Here is an 18,185-nt window from a genome sequence, read left to right on the forward strand (position 1 = left end):
AATTAGATTATATTCGGTTTTATTCAGAAAATATATACAATACAGGAAATGTCAAAGCTCTGTTTTCTGGGCTCATCGACCGTTGTGTGGTTGCAGTATAGTCACCCTGCCAAAGAGGGCGCCCACGTTCCTAATGAATGGGGCGCTGAGGAATGAACCAGTTTTCGCAAACGGTTCGAAGCCCCATGGGGCGCCATTCAGACATCACTAGCTATATAACTATGACTAACCGGTGAACACAGGTGAGTCGCATTAGTTATTAATTTCTGACGCACCCCTCGTGCCACTCCTCCCACCACAAGCCAACACCAACACATGCACAATTGGTCCAAACTCTCATGAATGGCTCCTACAACTCTATTTTACTCATTCTGACATGACAACTCCCCAGACACCTGTACTGAATTTATTCTCATGTGGTCCTTCAGGACTGGATTAAAATCGCTAAGCAAGGCATGTAGCTAGTGTTCAGTTCTCCCCACCTCCCAGATATAAAAACATTGTCCAAAATTTTAAAGTTTAACTTAAGTTAACTAGTAACCTTAATAGGTTTGAGAATCACTTAAGCTAACGTTGATGCTATCATTGATCCTAGCTCTGTACCATTAGCAAGCCTAACTTGCTATAATTGAACATTTCAGAAACAACAAAACAATTGGCCTTTATCTATTGTTACGATATCCGACTAACGCATATATAAACTGTGTGGGGAATAATAAGTGGAACAGGAGTATATTTCTCTTTTCTTTATTGGACATGCTCCTGCTACGCTCACATGAACACTCGCACATTAAACATGTCGCACAAGACCGAACAAGCGCATCACATTTACATACACATATAACAGACCTACTTCCGCTCACAACAGGAAGTACCAAAATAATTACACATAATTATGTATAACATCTATGATCTATATAATTTTGCCAGTAAGACAAAAGTACATATTGAATATATTTTTGAGTGTCATCTACTTGCAGCAATTAGCTTGTTTAGTAGCGTCCTAATCCAGCATCTGTGGGCGGAGAGAGGTGCGTACGTAATGCGGTCATCCAGGCTCCTTAATGTCGTGTTGACCAATCACGGAACACCTGCATGTCTTACTCTCCATCCACACATAACCGCATAAGTGCTTTGGTCAACATGCATAAGCAGAACAACTCCGAGAACCGGGAGAGAAGACCGGGACGTGTGGAAATGCACGCCGTTCTCCTGGAGGACGACCTCCATCACAGAGTTCTCCCACCAGCAGTACAGCACGTCCCGGTCCGACCCAGAACCGGCGTCGGGGTCTTAGGCAAGGAACATGAATGAATGAATGAATGAATGAATGAATGAATGAATGAATGAATGAATGAATGAATGAATGAATATAGAAACTTTATGGCTCATAAAGAAAGAAAGAAACGAACAAATAATCAACTGTCATGCTTTTGTCTCAGACAGTGAAAGTCCACAGAGGCAGCTTATTTTTGATAATTGCTATATTATTGTGGGGTTTTTTAAAAAAATCTTTTTATGGGATTAATGACCAAAATGAGTCTAACATCACAAAACCTGATATTAATCAAGTAAACTGACTTTATTTATGGTCTGGTCTTTATCTGTAAAATTCATAGTGGTTTAAAACACACGCACAATTCATTAAAGTTTCCCCCAATCTTTTTGATGAGTTGGATTGGATTTATTTTTGTTTCTCAGTGCTCTGTGCTGCTTTGCTCACAGAGCTAGTTAGAATGAACTATTGTTTGTCTCATGAATAAACTAATTACTTCTGATTTCTTATTTAGGAATAGTGAACCCAATTCTTTTCATTTTCTCTTCTTTCTTTCTTTCTGTTTTCTTCTTCTGCCAGTAAGTCGACTTATATTTTTCTCCAATAAAATCGGTGAATTTGAAGCCTTCTGTGTCAGATGGAGGAAATAAATTGTACTTAATATATTTATACTTTCATAAATTACAGTTCAGAGAAGAAGTGATGTGAGTGGGTAGTTAAGATTTTAAAACTACTTCTAAAGTATAATCTGTTCTGATTTCCAATGCACAGTTTTAAACTTCAACATGTTAAAAGGATTTTAGGTGACATAAATCCCAAAGTTAGGCTTACTAGTCAGCTGTATCATGATTAATATTTCCCTTATAAAAAATAAGTGAAATATTAATGGCTCCAGTATTGTATACCAGTAAGCTATCTCATAACAACATTTGTCAGTTAAAAAACTGCTGACAGTAAAATCAAATCCACATGCTCGGTTGGAATTAATTTCACAAGCAGCCAACATTATACAGACTTTTCAACTGGCATATTAATTAAAAATCAGATTAAAGGCTGAACTAAAATTAACACAGACAGAAATACAAGTTGAAGACAGATGCAAAAATCTGTTTCTAAAACATCACCTCTCTGCACACCCCTGTACACCAATGTCAGTAATCAGACCCACTATAACTTGTTCCTCGATGTTTCATCTAATCCTGGCCTTTTCATTACTTTACAGACTGGTTTATTCTTATCCGAACACTTGAAGACAGTTAGGAATGGTTCCACTATTTGTTGCGTCATGCTGCAGCACTCACAGAATGTTTCCTTGTTGTACAGTAAGCTGCACACTGTGCCGTGTGTATTTGACCATCTGCTGACCTAAAATACTTTGTCTGCTAATATTCCTAATACTTTAATTAAAACCTGCCATTAAATTATGATGGGGATGTTACATCAACAAATTATAGTTTAAATGTTCAGGATATTGTCTTAAGAGTTTAAAGAAGAATATAGGGTTTATAAAATGTAGTCTGATGTCTGAGCGATTAATCTATCACATTAAGAGCATAATAAAAATTATGTAAACAGCATTTTCCAAAACAAATGAACAGTGCTTCTTTGCATCATTAAAACATATAGAAATCAACAAATAAAAATGAAACATAAAGTACAGAACTAACTGAGAGGCCACCAATTAAAAAAATAAGAAAGACATGGGAATTTAATACAGACTTTATTCATCTATGAATATACAGTATGTGTCAATGACTGCCTGTCTCAGATTTTCAGGTGTTGAATCACAGAGCTTAGGGCTCCTGACTGCAGAAGCCGGATCCTCTTTAGTCCTGAGGATTTGAGGTTCTGTCTTAATGGGAGAAGAAAGTCTTCTAAATACCTGGTAGCTGAAACATGAAGGCTATGAAACTCACCGGCATAATCTTGAAATAATTTGTATAAATGTCTAGTAACTGTATTTATAGTATATGTGCAATACATTTTAAATAATTTGTTTAATCACGTTTTCTTACCTGTGTAGCCGCAAGAGGGCACAAGCCAGTGTCTTATTGTGCCGGTCCCAAACCCGGATAAATACAGAGTGTTGTGTCAGGAAGGGCATCCAACATAAAACTTTTGCCAAATAAAACATGCAAATCAAGTCTACCGGATCAGTCGAGGCCCGGGTTACCAACCACCATCAGTGTTGTTCACCTACAGGGTGCCGGTGTAAATTGGACTACTGTTGGTCGAAGAAGGAGAGGACGATAGTGAGGAATGACAAGAGTATAGGAAGAGAGAAAAGAAAAACGCCAAGAGTATAGGACTGACAGTAGGGAGGTTGAATGTTGGAGCAGTGACAGGAAAAGGTAGAGGCTGACATGAAGCAGAGGAGGACGGTAGACATACTGTGTGTCCAGGAGACCAGGTGGAAAGGTAGCAAGGTTACAAGTTTAGGAGCAGAGTTCAAGTTGTTTTATCATGGTGTAGATAGGAAGAGAAATGGAGTAGGAGTTATCTTGAAGGAGGAGTTTGTTGGGAATGTCCTGGAGGTAAAAAGGGTGTCATATAGAGTGATGAGTCTGAAGCTAGAAATCGAAGGTGTGATTGTCAATGTTGTTAGTGGGTATGCTCCACAGGTAGGATGTGAGCTGGAGGAGGGGAAATTCTGGTTGGACTTTGATGACGTGATGCAGAACATACCTAGAAGTGAGAGACTTGTCATTGGTGCAGACTTCAATGCACGGTGCAGGAAACAGGTGATGAGGAGGTGATGGACAGGTTTGGTATCCAGGAGAGGAACGTAGAAGGACAGATGGTGGTTGACTTTGCAAAAAGGATGGAAATGGCTATAGTGAATACTTTCTTCCAGAAGAGGCAGGAACATAGGGTGACCTATAAGAGTGGAGGTAGGAGCACACAGGTAGACTACATCTTGTGTAGACGGTGTAACCTGAAAGAGATCAGTGACTGCAAAGTAGTGGTAGGCGAGAGTGTAACCAAACAGCATAGGATGGTGGTTTGTGGGATGACTCTGGTGGTGAGGAAGATGAAGAGGGCAAAGGCAGAGGATGAAATTATGGAAGCTGAAAAATGAACTGTGTCTTTTAGGAAGGAGTTAAGACAGGCTCTGGGTGGTCAGGAGGTGCTTCCAGATGACTGGACAACTACAGCTAATGTGATCCGGGAGACAGGTAGGAGAGTACCTGGTGTGTCATCTGGAAGGAAAGTAGACAAGGAGACTTGGTGGTGGAATAAGATGGTGCAGGCTAGTTAAGAAGTGGGACACTGAAAGGACTAAGGAGATTAGAAAGGAGTACAGGGAGATGCAGCGTAAGGTGAAAGTAGAGGTAGCTAAGGCCAAACAAGGGGCTTATGATGACTTGTATGCTAGGTTGAACAGTAAGGAGGGAGAGACTGATCTATACAGGTTGGCAAGACAGAAAGACAGATTGGAAGGATGCACAGCAGGTTACAGTGATTAAGGACAGGGATGGAAGTGTATGGACAGAAGCCAGTAGTGTGATGGGAAGATGGAAAGAATACTTTGAAGAGTTGATGAACGGGGAAAATGAGAGAGGATAGATACTAGAAGAGGTGACTGTTGTGGACCAGGATGTAGCAAAGATTAGTCAGGATGAAGTGAGGAGGGCACTGAAGAGGATGAGGAACGGAAAGGCAGTCGGTCCTGATGATATACCTGTGGAGGTATGGAAGTGTCGAGGAGAGGTGGCAGTAGAGTTTCTGACTGGGTTGTTCAACAGGATCTTACATAGTGAGAAGATGCCTGAGGAATGAAGGAGAAGTGTGCTAGTGCCCATTTTTAAGAACAAGGGAGATGTGCAGACTTGTGGCAACTACAGAGGAATAAAGCTGATGAGCCATACATTGAAAGAATAGTTGAAGCTAGACGAAGGGCAGAAGTGAGAATTTGTGTGCAGCAGTATGGTTTCTTGCCAAAAAATGAGTACTATGCAGAATTTGCTTTGAGGATGTTGATAGAGAAGTACAGAGAAGGCCAGAGGGAGCTGCATTGTGTTTTTGTAGATCTGGAGAAAGCTTATGACAGGGTGCCCAGAGAGGAACTGTGGTATTGTATGAGGAAGTCTGGAGTGGCAGAGAAGTATGTTAGAGCGGTGCAGGACATGTATGAGGACTGTAAGACAGTGGTGAGGTGTGCTGTAGGTGTGACAGAGGAGTTGAAGGCAGAGGTGGGACTGCATCAGGGATCAGCTCTGAGCCCCGTCTTGTTTGATGGATGGTGATGGACAGGCTGACAGACGAGGTTAGACAGGAACCTCCATGGACTATGATGTTTGCAGATGACATTGTGATCTATAGTGAGAGCAGGGAACAGGTGGAGGAGAAGCTAGAGAGGTGGAGGTTTGTCCTGGAAAGGAGAGGAATGAAAGTTAGCCAGAGTACATGTGTGTGAATGAGAGGGACCTAAGTGGAAGAGTGAGGTTTCAGGGAGAAGAGATCAAAAAGTGGAGGATTTTAAGTACTTAGGCTCAACGGTCCAGAGCAATGGAGAGTGTGGAAAAGAGGTGAAGAAGCGTGTCCAGGCAGGATGGAACGGGTGGAGGAAGGTGTCAGGTGTGATGTGTGATAGAAGAGTTTCAGCTAAAATGAAAGGAAAGGTGTACAAAACTGTGGTGGACCAGTGATGTTGTTTGGTCTAGAGACAGTGTCACTGAGGAAAAGAAATGAGACAGAGCTGGAGGTAGCAGAGATGAAGATGCTGAGGTTCTCTCTGGGAGTGACCAGGATGGATAGGATCAGGAATGAGAATGTCACAGGGACAGCACATGTTAGAGGTTTTGGAGATAAAGTCAGAGAGGCCAGACTGAGATGGTTTGGACATTTCTAGAGGAGAGACAGTGAATATATTGGTAGAAGGATGCTGAGTTTTGAACTGCCAGGCAGGAGGCCTAGAGGAAGACCAAAGAGGAGGTTTATGGATGTAGTGAAAGAGGACATGAAAGTAGTTGGTGTGAGAGAAGAGAATGCAGAAGACAGGGTTAGGTAATTGACTCGCTGTGGCGATCCCTAAAGGGAAAAGCTGAAAGGAGAACAAGATCTTTGCAGCAGGACCAGTCAAAGCTACAGAACACCCGAGCTTAGGGTCTCTCACAGATAGCTCGCTCTTTTTCCTCTTTAACTGTTTCTTCAGTTATCTGACTGTTTTAAATTACAGACGAAGATGAAGTGGAAACATTATATATTTACTTTGTTAGATAGATACAGAGCTGTCAAAAGCAGGCTGGTCTGTTGTCAGTCTGTTGATCTGTCTCATTCAATCCTGTACATGTATAAACATGACACAGCACAGCGCTACAGCATCTCAGAGTGATAACGGAGCTGTGACATCACCGCGGTTCAGAAAGACAAGCAGCGAGTAGTGACGAGGAAACAGCTTGTTGAAAGATAAGTTGATTCTGGGCAAAGATGATAGCTGCACCAGATTTGTTTACTTGTTTCTCTCACTGAATACAGATTTTAACGCTTCATGCCACGCTAATGCTGACTGAAGCACTTTTGTTGTCCTAACGAAAACCAACAATGTGACATGGACTTTAAACTGTGTGCATTAGTGGGGTAATATCATGGCGCTAAACTGTTATATGGAAATGAAAAGACTGAATTTCATTACATTTTGATTACTTTGTCACTAACGCTAACTCTGCCTCCTATTTTAAAGTCTAATATATACGCAATAACAGCTTTAACAGTTCATTCAGCCACAAAATACATTTTGATGTCTTAATGTGTTTTTAAAGGTTCAACCTTTGAAAAAATCAGTAGAGATATAAACGTTAGATAGTAAAATAATATCAAGTCATCTCCATAAGTGCACATCTCATTGCTCTCCCTGCCGATGAAACAGGAGACTGTTTTGTTGACTGCCACTTGGATGAAAAACATAAACTACAATTCAGTCACCAAAAAAAGACTTGCAAGAATTGGGCAAAGTTGATCAGACAGGTACTATGAACTATTTAAGATTCCCATCCAGTCGATATTCCTCTAACTGCTAGGTCGATGCAGTTCTGTCATAAAGAACAAGCTTATAGAAACCCAGGAGATTAAGGCTGTTCCCTGCCAATATAAATACTATAACTAACACCAACTATATCGTTACATTATGTATTTTTAGGAGGTAACTAACTTTGCATACCTGCGATATTCAACAAATACAAATCATTGAATATGACTGCATAGAAAACTGTTGCTCACCAGAAAAGCAATTATTTTTAATTATTAGTAAACTTCAAATGGTAAGATACACACCTTCTGTAGACAAAATATTTTATTGATGTTCTTCTTATATGTAACCCAACTATTCGAAATGCTCCTCTCTTCTTTATTCTTTAAAATCTTAATGAAAACCGTCATTGGAATTCCCTTTTTTTTCCTCATAGCAGGTACGTTGAATTCATTTCATTATATTTTAAACACTTCAGTATGACTCAAGGCAGTCCCAGGGTCGTTCCCAGTATGGTTATGTTATGTCAGCAGAGCCATGAAAGACACGGCTCTGGTCTGTATCGGCCGCATGCAGCATCTTAGCCCAAGGCATTTTTTATGGGAGGATGGGCTCAGAGATCTCTTCATCAAGACCATGCTAGACGTGTGTGTAATGGTTTCTCTCATGCCTCACTGCCGAATGTTGTCAGTCTGAGAAAACTAGATAGAGAATTAGAAGCAGGGCTGGGGCTGTTGACAACTGCTCCTGAACAATTCCCAGAAGGTCCCATGGCCTTTTCATGAACAGACATTACAGACACACAGCTTGGACACAATTAACCACAAACTCACGCATGCCCACACTGCTGCTTGTGCGTGTTGCACATGCACGATAAGGCACTGACAGGAAGGGCAAACATAAGGAGGGTTTGTTTGCAGTTTCTCTGCTGTGTTTGGCATTTGTTGAATTCAGTGTCAGACTGACAATCACCATAGGTCGAACCAAATTGCCTTGTGTCCAACATGCCTGGTAAACAAGCATGCTTAAAAAATTACTCTCTACAGGAGCCTCACTGCTGACAGAGGTTATCATACATCCGGTTTCACAACCCACAAGCCAGACATATAAATCGTGTGCGCCCAGAGCAACCATGTCTACGCCCATAACAAAAAATGTGGACCTCATGCTCATTTTGATGCTGACCTTTTTGAAGTATCTGTAAGGGTAGAATAATGAGATGGAAATGGAATGTGAGTTTGTCAGTACTGACAGTTTTTTGATATATCGTAATTTACATTCATTAACTAGTTCTTATTATTAAAGCCATTGCTCCCTTGTAAATTATCTTGACAACTGATAATTTTGTGCAATTTCTGTATCTAATTAAATCATTGCTACTATAAATACACTTAAGTTAACACTGATGTGGATTATTGGTACATATGACAAATAAACAGGAAAGAGGTTCCTTAAAACCTCACCTTGTGAACAACATGCAGGTAAAGAGGACGTGCCTTGATTATTTGAAAAGGAGTTGATCAATATCCAAATGATCTTTAAGGGCATTCCTGCATGCATTTATAGATTATAGTGGGAGTGGAAATGAAGTTCACGCACATGCATGTTTCAAGAATGACTGAAATTTATTAAAAACAATGAGGTAACTTGTGCAATTTTCTTTTTCTGTGCCTACACATGGTTTTAATACTGAATTTGTACAGAGCTTTATGCTTTTGCTCCCAGACATCACTGTGAACAAAAAAATAAAAGTGTCATAACAGGATTTAACTTCTCACTGCACTGTGCTGAATCTGACATTATTGAATCTTGACAATCGATCTGTGCTGTTCAGCCGAGCTGCTTGATAAGAAGTCTTCATGCTTCCCATAGACAGCTGATTACATTTTGTGGGCACAGCCTGGCCTTCCCTCTGTGACACCAGTCCATTACAGCCCTGATCAGCAAGCAGCTGTAATCACCTTTTTGGGTGTTGTAGGAATGATAAGGATGGAAGGAGCATAGTGAAGCCACCAAGGACTTGTCTGACTATCAAAGATCAATACGTCATATTGTCCAATGATAAACCTTATCGACCTTTTGCCTGTCAACAGATACATTAGGACAGGAATTGATATGGGCCTTAAATGATAAGTTGACATCTATAATCAGCAGCTTGGGTATGTCACCTCAGAGCCACATCCAAAGAGTTTGGTACCACATGTGTGGTATGATGAAGGATGATAAGATTAGATGCTAGTTTTTATCAGTAATGCTGAAGCAGACCCAACGGAGTACTTCCTCATCTGAAAGCTGGCAATGAAAATCATACAAACAAGCTGATGTCAAATCCATACATGTCATTTTATTTCCAAAACGGATTAACATGCAGTATGTAAAAGATAACTGCAGCTACAGGCAATGCATCAACAAATTGTAAACACTTGTTAACATTCAACAGGGTGTTGAAATTGGACATTTCACTTTTTTACTGATGAGATCAAATGAGAGCTGGTTAAAATTGTGCTCTTCAATATTTACATCAACCAGATGATGAACTGGTTTTGTTTGTTTGTACATACATGTTAATAAAGGTAGATTCTTCTTCTCATTTTTCTTGTTCTTCTTGTATTTAGACTTTTATGAATAAACATGATTTTAAAATCATCTTCTTCTTCTTCTTGTTTTGAGTTTTAATGTCAGAATATGTCGGAAAACTGTAAGTTCTGTTCTCGCAGAGAAATTGTTTCCTAGACTGTCAGAGGTTGACAATCTGTTCTTGTTTTTACAGAGAATTCTTCTCTCATTCGGTCTTGTTTTTGACAAACACCCAACTGAATTATTAGACATACTTATTTTAACATGTAATTTCACACACAAAAAAAGTGCACTGACTTCAGTTGCAGTCTATTGAAGCAACAATTTATGCAGCAATAAATAGATCCACCTCTTCCTTCACATTTGTCAGTTTGATCATTGCAACTGTCAAGCCAAAAATTGATGCATTTTGAAGGGCCAAACTTAAGCTTGACATTTACCGCTCATATTTCCTTCAAATAAAAGGATTTTCCATGCCTGCCTATTCTAATTTAAGATCTTACAGGGGGAGAAATGAGCATCATCATCACTTGAGAGAGAGAAATGCTCTAGTTGAGTACAAAAAATGAAACCTTGACCTGTGTGACTTGTGTGAACAAAGGAGTACACGAGTACTGAGAGGAAACACACCGGAAAGAAGTGAGAGTACAGATGAAACACAACACAGGTTGAGAAACATTACAGTTCATATGTTTCAAGGGCAAGTCGGAACCTTTCAGTAAAGTCAGTTTCCAGAAGAAACTCCTGGACCAGCTTCCTCCATTGATGTTTGACCAAAGCTGTAATGGCTTCTGTAAGCCTTGGTGCTCCTGCGTCATTCAGGTGTTTACACTATAGTGAGGTGTGTAACGAAAGATTAAACAGCACCAACTCACTGCGCGCTTTCATCTATTATCGCTGCACCCCACTGGGCTGGCAATCCAGAGTTCCTGCTGATCAGCTAAATTTTTGCTAGCTATCTCCATCTACTGAACATCTGACCAAGGCAAGCGTAGGAAACGCATACACATTCACCTTAAACAACTGTTCATATTTTTTATTATGAAGACAGTCTTGACAACACAATGTCTAAACAGAAATGAGCAGTTTTACTTCAACACCATGAAACTGTGGATGAAGTGAGGCTTTCTGCTTCGTTTTAAAAGGAATCAGCCTGTACTGCACTCCTGTCCCCTGTTGGTGGCCTGAAGGCCCATTTCATTTAATTTCCTATCATTTCAAATGACTAACCAAACTGAAGAAAACAGTATTGATTAAGGAATTATAAAACTACACACAAAAAAATGTCAAAGATTAACTGAGTGTTACTTCAGGATTAGTTGACATGTTTGGCTTGTTTACTAAAGGTAAATACACACCAATCATTACTGGTTTGGTACAATTAGAGTATGATGTCTTTTGACAATGTGTGGAGCCATGAGGGAATACAGTCAGTTTACATATTGCTTGTTGTCATGTTTGAAAATAAATGTGTCCACCGGGTTGGAGGAATTTACATATCACCAAACAAGAAATACACAATGAAATATGCCAAATTAGCAGCCAGTGAAATGTACATATGTGTTAAATCCCATCCACCCCCACACACACAGACAAACATAAGAGTGTCTGGAGCTGACAGATGGCACAAGGCTGGGGTCTGGATTGTGAATGGATGGTTGTCAACTCTTGGAGATTAAAAAAAAAAAAAAAACATAGTTATGACTGATGTGCAGGAATTTGGTGTGATAAACTCACAATAAAGCAAAATATGATTATAAAGTAAAACAATATAATTAGACAGCATTGCGCAACATGTATTGCACAAACAACTTACAGAAGTAGGCAACACCTGCCAATAGTAATTTGTGCTTTAAATGCAAGCAAAACAAACAGTCAGGGAAAGAAAACACCTACCTCACAAACGGTGACAGTAATTATAAGAGGGATTGTTATGTGTTTAAAATGATTTAAATCACTTTCTATACTTGAACTTCTTTTGATTTTCTTACGGTTATTATAACGTTCTTCTATGGGGCTTTAGGGCTTGCCAGTAGTCAACTTTAGTCAGAAAGTCATCACTCGATCCTTTACCTCCAACACCATAAAACTCTACAAAACAAAATACAATCATCATAAAGATTTACTAAGATTAGATCCTCAAAGCAGACAGTGTTAACGTTTTAACAATATGTTTGTTATTCTACATTCAAAGCCCGTTTCCGAGATTGATGTTTGTCTTTTCAGTTCAAAGATTTAAAGCAAAGCAATGTTTTCAATTTGGAACAACTCATTGGGAAACTCTTTTGTTTCATTTTCTGTTGTGCCTGGTATTTAAAATATTTGCATACTCACAGAGGGAAAGTACATCTTTTAGGACACTGTGTTCATTGGTCCATTGTAGGTTTTTGTACACATCATGCAAACAATAAAATGGTTAACAACTGACCGTGTTATTCTTTAGACACAGAAAGCATGCAAATCATTGTTGTGCCTTATTTTGTGAAACTTTTTTTTAATGGCTGTCAGCCCTAGGCATAAACAGAAATTACAAAATTCAGGAACGAAACATGATCTGAAACTAAAAACAGTACTAAGGATCTTCTCTAGATTTTCCTGAAATCTTGGAGGTTTTATTATTTCGGATTTTTTACAATTACGGTATTACTTTTTCTTTTTTTTTTGGACTAAAGTTCCTGCTGGTGATTATTGTTTGCAAGAATGGCTCCTTTTAAAATCACAAGGTAACAGTGATTATACTATCTGCTCATCGGTGCTGCAGTGTCCTCAACAATAACGATTCAACCCAAACAATTTAGTCTGATGTATTCCCATCAGAAATTTCAGATCTTTTGGTAGATAAGAGAAATTTCTGGCACACTCCCACATTTAATCCTGAAAACGTATTGCATGAAATGAAAGTAAACGTAAACCAAGAAAGAAAGTAAGTGTTTAATGGCTTCATAGTGAGGCAGTCAGTGATAACTGTATTGGCACTGGTTCACTGAATGAATGGGGTTGCATGAAAAGAGATGGCTCAATGGGTTGATTCTAGTTTGTCTTGATTTAGCTGTCAGTCCCACAAATGAGCTGCTAAATCAGTTGTGACAGAGGGCCTTCATTCTACTGTGTCACTGGAGGGTTTATTGGGCTATAAAAACCATCAGAACAAGGTGAGATGAAGCGTGAAATTTCATGACACAAGCCTGATTTTCCTTGTTTGAAGAATTCACCATAACAAGGTTAAAATGACACTGAATATGCCATATATGTAAGGACCAATCACTCTAAAAGAAATCATAATTCAGTCTGTATACAAGGTCAAAACAGAAATATTAAAATTGTGGACAGCCACAGCACTGATGTGCTTTAAACAGCCAAGCAATGCTGAAATTCAGGACTAAAAATTGAAAATATTCCATATAAATAAAAACAAGAGCTATCAAACCAGTAATTCCGTTATCACATTAAGGAAAAACCAAACATGGGCAGATGTGCAGTTACAAAGCAATACTAACACCATATCCTCCTTTTTTTTTATCTCTGGTATAATTCTGTCAGAGTGCAAATTTTAAAATAAAATGAAAGGCAAGCATTTAAGTTTGCATATGATCCCTGCAGCAGCCGCTGCTCAGTTTATTGCTTGATTCAAATGAAGTTGTACTCGCAGCCCAACAGCTTAAAGATAAGATGATGCTCAAATGTTGTTTTTAAAAGCTGACAAGAAAAGGCATGACTCTCACTGAAAGTTGTGTTCACAATGTTAATAAAGATATCAAACAGTTCTGCAACAGTTGTATATAAATCACAATATCAAAGACAGACAGCTGTACTTTCTTATTGACCCAAGATCAAATAGGAGTTATCATCAATGACTCTTTAGATCAGTGGTTCTTAACCTGGATTCGATCGAACCTTAGGGGTTCGGTTAGTTGGTCTCAGGGGTTTGCAATGCAAGTTGAGTAACTCTAGTCTGGCACTGGCAAAAATAAAGGAACACTTCCTTAAGCTGCGTGGAAAACAAAAGAAACAGACTTTACTGTGAAAATGACATAAGAGCAGCGCTTACCAAGGTGAAGCCACGCATATCTGAACTGGTCTCTCAGTAACAACAGCAGAAGTCACACTGATTTGCAGGTAGGTCATTTCATGTGAGTTCATGCACTGTCTTGGTTTTGTTCTTTGAAAAAGGTGACATTAATGCACAATTAATTAAATGCACCAGTAAAACATATACTTAAGTCTTAAGTTTGAAAAAAAAAATATATATTTTTTACTAAAGAAGGGTTTGGTGCCGCCAACAAGGTTAAGAACCACTGCTTTAGAGAGAAGAATTAAAGTATTTGAAGTTTACAGTGCACCCACACTCTCCTAAAAGGAATTGAATTCACCCAACTAATCTCTAGATAACAGATTTATGGATCAACTGGAGGGAAATAACTGTTAATTCAGTAAAGGAGGTTTAAGCAAAGCAGATGGTGAACACTTATAGCAAATAGGGATGTGGAGAACCACAAAACAGCTGCAGAGTGGATGGAGTTGCTCATCCAGGGAATGGTGGAAAAAAACTGTCAAGAGGACTTGTCTGAGACATCTCAGACCCTCCTCGGTTCGGCTTCAGCCACGTGCTTACGCTTCATATGAGATGCTGGCCTTTACTTTAACAAGCTGTCTTATAAGTGCAGCTTTACTAAAAATAAATTTTCCCATATAATAGATGTGGATTATTCACAAAACTTAACTGGTGATAACAGGACTGTCCACTTTGTACCCAAATGTATTTCCTTTTTCATAACACTTTAAATTTGGATCCATTATTTTGGACCACAATTCCTAGAATAACAGAGAATATATACATCATTTCTCATGTATTTAAGAATATATTATGAAACACTGTGCATTATTTACATGCTTTTACCAGCAATGCTTTCAAAAAAATCCCACAAGATTTCATGAAAAAGTAAAGCTAAGAAATGGCAGCTCAAGGCAATCTCTAATCAGTCTGTTTATTCAGCACTAAATAATATTTGCTTTACTTGCTGTTGGCTTTTGGTTTTTCAGAGACTTTAGAAATAACGTTTCAGACATATTAAACTGTCCAATACTAATTGCAGCAATGTCATTTAGAAGAAGTGAAAGATAGCTTCTTTTTTTTTAATCTACCAGGTCAGCGTTTATGTCGTCAATGTGAACCTCAGGAACAAAAAATCACTTCAATTTTTGTTCGTTTGAGCTGCACAGTTTTATACTATTCTGTGTTGCCACTTTCACAAGAGCAACAATATACGTACATTCCAGTGAGCTTGAAAGGCTTAAAAATATTCAGTCTTGACACAAAAAAACAGCCAAACATTTACTGTTGTTTGAAACAGTCAAGAGGGGCAGACCGGGAAGTAGTATTTCTGTCGTACATGATGTGTGTCATCCTCTTGAATGCATCTGCTGCTCAGATGAATAATGTAATCACCTGACATAGCTCCTCTGTGATCATGAATTATCTTTTCCCCAAATGCTTGTAAATGTGGCTCCCACTTCTCAGGGAGCTACGCCACAATGTTCTCGAGCTGCTACTCCCCATACTCATGTTACATAAGGTTGAGTAAAATATTCATCAAGTAGTTCTGGACCACATCTGTATGCAGCTGACTGCTGAAGAAACACATTTCTCTATAAACCTTCTAACTAAAAAGGGGGTGCTGCTTCAGGGTTTAATGTGAGTGGTGTTCAAATGTGCCTGATTGCCTTTGTGTACGCCTGTGTTCCTGCATGTGAATTTGTTTTTACAAGTTATGTGTCTTGGAGTGGTACAATTTCCTATTGGCATGCGCATCTATGTGTGCAGTTGTAGTCGCACACGGGAATCCACCTGTCTTCATAAGTGTACTAAGTTTGTACATGTGCGTATACATCACCTCACTCTAAAGCAAACAGCTATAGCCACAATGCTATTGAACCTTGTTGTCATGTCATGCTGGGGCAGTGTGTGTTGTACGCTTCCGGGATTGGCTGAGGGTCCATTAGGGCTGAAAGAACTGGATATCCATAACTCAAGACCTCACCTAAAGGGCCACACACTACTTTCCATTAAAGGCTTACTGTTTAATCTATAGAACTGACCAGACTGCTTTACATCACATCAAGAGCACTTTTCTCTTTTTTGGTTGTTGTAATGACTGTTTTTTTTTCAATTAGACCAGATGCCGACAGACTGCTGTCTGCTGTAGAAAGTGATTTTCAATAGTTCCACTCAGACGCCCAAGTGATAGTAACTGGAGATGAGCTGGCAAATCTACCTTTGCTGATCGACTCGACCTGCCGTCCCACTGAATCTGCTTTTTTAACCTCCAGGTATCTGAATATAAAAAAAGCAAATGAGGAGGACGCTAATATATATATCGAGGATAAAGGGAGACAAGATCAGAGAAATTCAAATTAAATATACAAGGCACCGCTTATGTGCATTAATGAAGAGGGGACAGGTCCTGTGTTAATAAGAAGGATTTGAGACTTCAATTTGAGAGCGAGATCAAGGACGCACTGCAGGAGAGTCTCATTACTGAGGCCCGCAAGGAATCCTACCTGTGTAAGCTCTGGAAGTGCAGTACATACAGTTAATGTGTAAAACAGAAAGAGATGTAGAAAAAGTGTGTACAGGAATTTAAATGATTTCTGCTAAAGAAAATAACCTACAAATATCAGCAAATGAAAAAATATGCAAAAATGTTTGTGTTCTGTTAGATTGGCTCATTAGAAGTAATACTAGAGGGAAAATGCCATGTGTTTTTAGTGAAGCTAAGGAATCAGAGGGTTTATCAGATCATACTCATGTATAAAAATATTATATAGCCATAAACTGTAATGAATCTCTAGCAGAGGCTCAGTCAGAAGGGCCATTACATTACATTTCCCCCATTTCCCTGTTCACATCAGCTGGTCCCATCCATCCAGAAGCGCGGTAACACACTCACGCTGTTGGCTTATCATCTTAACGTTGTCTTTTTCTATCTGATCCTCTCTGTACCTCTAGTTCATTCAGGCTCACCCACCACCTTGTCATCAACACACAGTCTTCACAGATTCACCACATGTATCCTTTTCTCAGTTTCAGTAGCATCACTGGCCGCCATCTCCACCACCTGGATCTGCATTCCATCTTCTTGTTGTTCAGCGCAGCATCTTCAGTCACAATCTTTCAGAGGCATCTAAGGGCTGAAGATTGTCTGACAAACCAATTATCACTCATCATCTTTTGCGATAAACAATTATCTGTGCCTAATTTGCTTTCTCAGTCCCTGCTGATTGAGACAAATGCTTCTGTTGGGTGGATTAGATTTACTACTACACAACAAAACAAACATTTTTGACACATGATAATGTTTAAATGTTGTCAGGCAAATCTTGCCTTTTGTCACTTACTGATTTATACTTTTAAAAATGTTTAGTCATGGGTTATGCTGAGTGACAGCATAAAACATTTTGTTTGCCATACTTGAATTTCAGGTTGTATGATTAGTAAATGTCATATGAAGAAGAATATGAAGACAGACATCTTCTGTTCATTAAATAGTGTCTGTGACTTAGTTCACTAAAAACTCTCTGCAGAGCATCTGTCCCGTGTGGTGTTGATGTGGATGGCATGGTGTTGATTGGAAGGCAAGAGAGGGAACAGAACCAGTGTCTGGTGTGGTTCAAAAATAGACTGATAGTAAGCACCAGATCTGAAAGCATCAGAGGGGGGAGCAGATGGGTGAGAAACAAGACATCAGACGGCGTCGTGTCCGTTTTGTTTTTTTTTTGTCTGTGGCTGAAACAGCTGATTGTTTTTAGCAATGATTAATCAGCAAAGTTCTAGTTTCCCAAACACAAGGTGACGTCTTCAAATTAACAGCTGATGACGGTGTCCTATCACGTGTCTGTATCAGCATTCTCACTACACCAGCTGGATCATTTCACAATGGCAATGTTTTGAGAAGTCGATAACCTACTCTGTCATCCTGTGTGTCTCTGCGCAGGGACAACAAAAAATAAATGAGCAAATCTGTTGATCTTTATCGAGGTTAGAGATTATTTAGCTGACAGCAAATATCTGGCCTGCTAAGGTGTCACATGTAGAGATAGTTTGGTGACCTAGTCACCTCCTGACCCGACCTACTACCTGCTACCTAATATCTGCTACCTACTGACCTAATACTCCATAGCAAGAGGAGAGGGAATTACTGAACACAGAGAAAATATAAAGTGTAATGTTAAGTCTGGGTGTTCTTAAGCCCCCATTACTAAAGAAAGTCAAGAAGCTATCACTTGACCTACTCCAGTGAAAGTGATTTTTAGTCTTTGCTAAAATGTGTAATTAATCTTGATTTGTTTGTCTGCTGGTCGGATTTT

At 39.2% G+C, this 18,185-nt stretch overlaps 1 protein-coding gene across 4 annotated transcripts in view; it reads right to left on the reverse strand.

The window, feature by feature from the left end:
- Nucleotides 1–18,185, reverse strand: part of grm4 (glutamate receptor, metabotropic 4) — a 189,278-nt gene that overhangs the window by 130,852 nt on the left and 40,241 nt on the right. The window contains exon 2 of one of the 4 annotated variants that reach the window (XM_068315174.1): nucleotides 16,094–16,152. The exons of 2 other annotated variants lie outside the window; for them this stretch is intronic. Coding sequence is in view for 1 of the 2 variants with exons in the window: in XM_068315173.1 (XP_068171274.1) it covers nucleotides 13,870–13,887 (18 nt within the window). In the remaining variant the exon portion in view is untranslated. Of the gene's footprint in view, nucleotides 1–13,869; nucleotides 13,986–16,093; nucleotides 16,153–18,185 lie in introns of those variants that run through there. One more of the 4 variants, XM_068315173.1, reaches the window with a different exon arrangement.

Source organism: Antennarius striatus, chromosome 5 (genome assembly GCF_040054535.1).
Source record: "Antennarius striatus isolate MH-2024 chromosome 5, ASM4005453v1, whole genome shotgun sequence".
In the NCBI taxonomy this organism is placed as follows: domain Eukaryota; kingdom Metazoa; phylum Chordata; class Actinopteri; order Lophiiformes; family Antennariidae; genus Antennarius; species Antennarius striatus.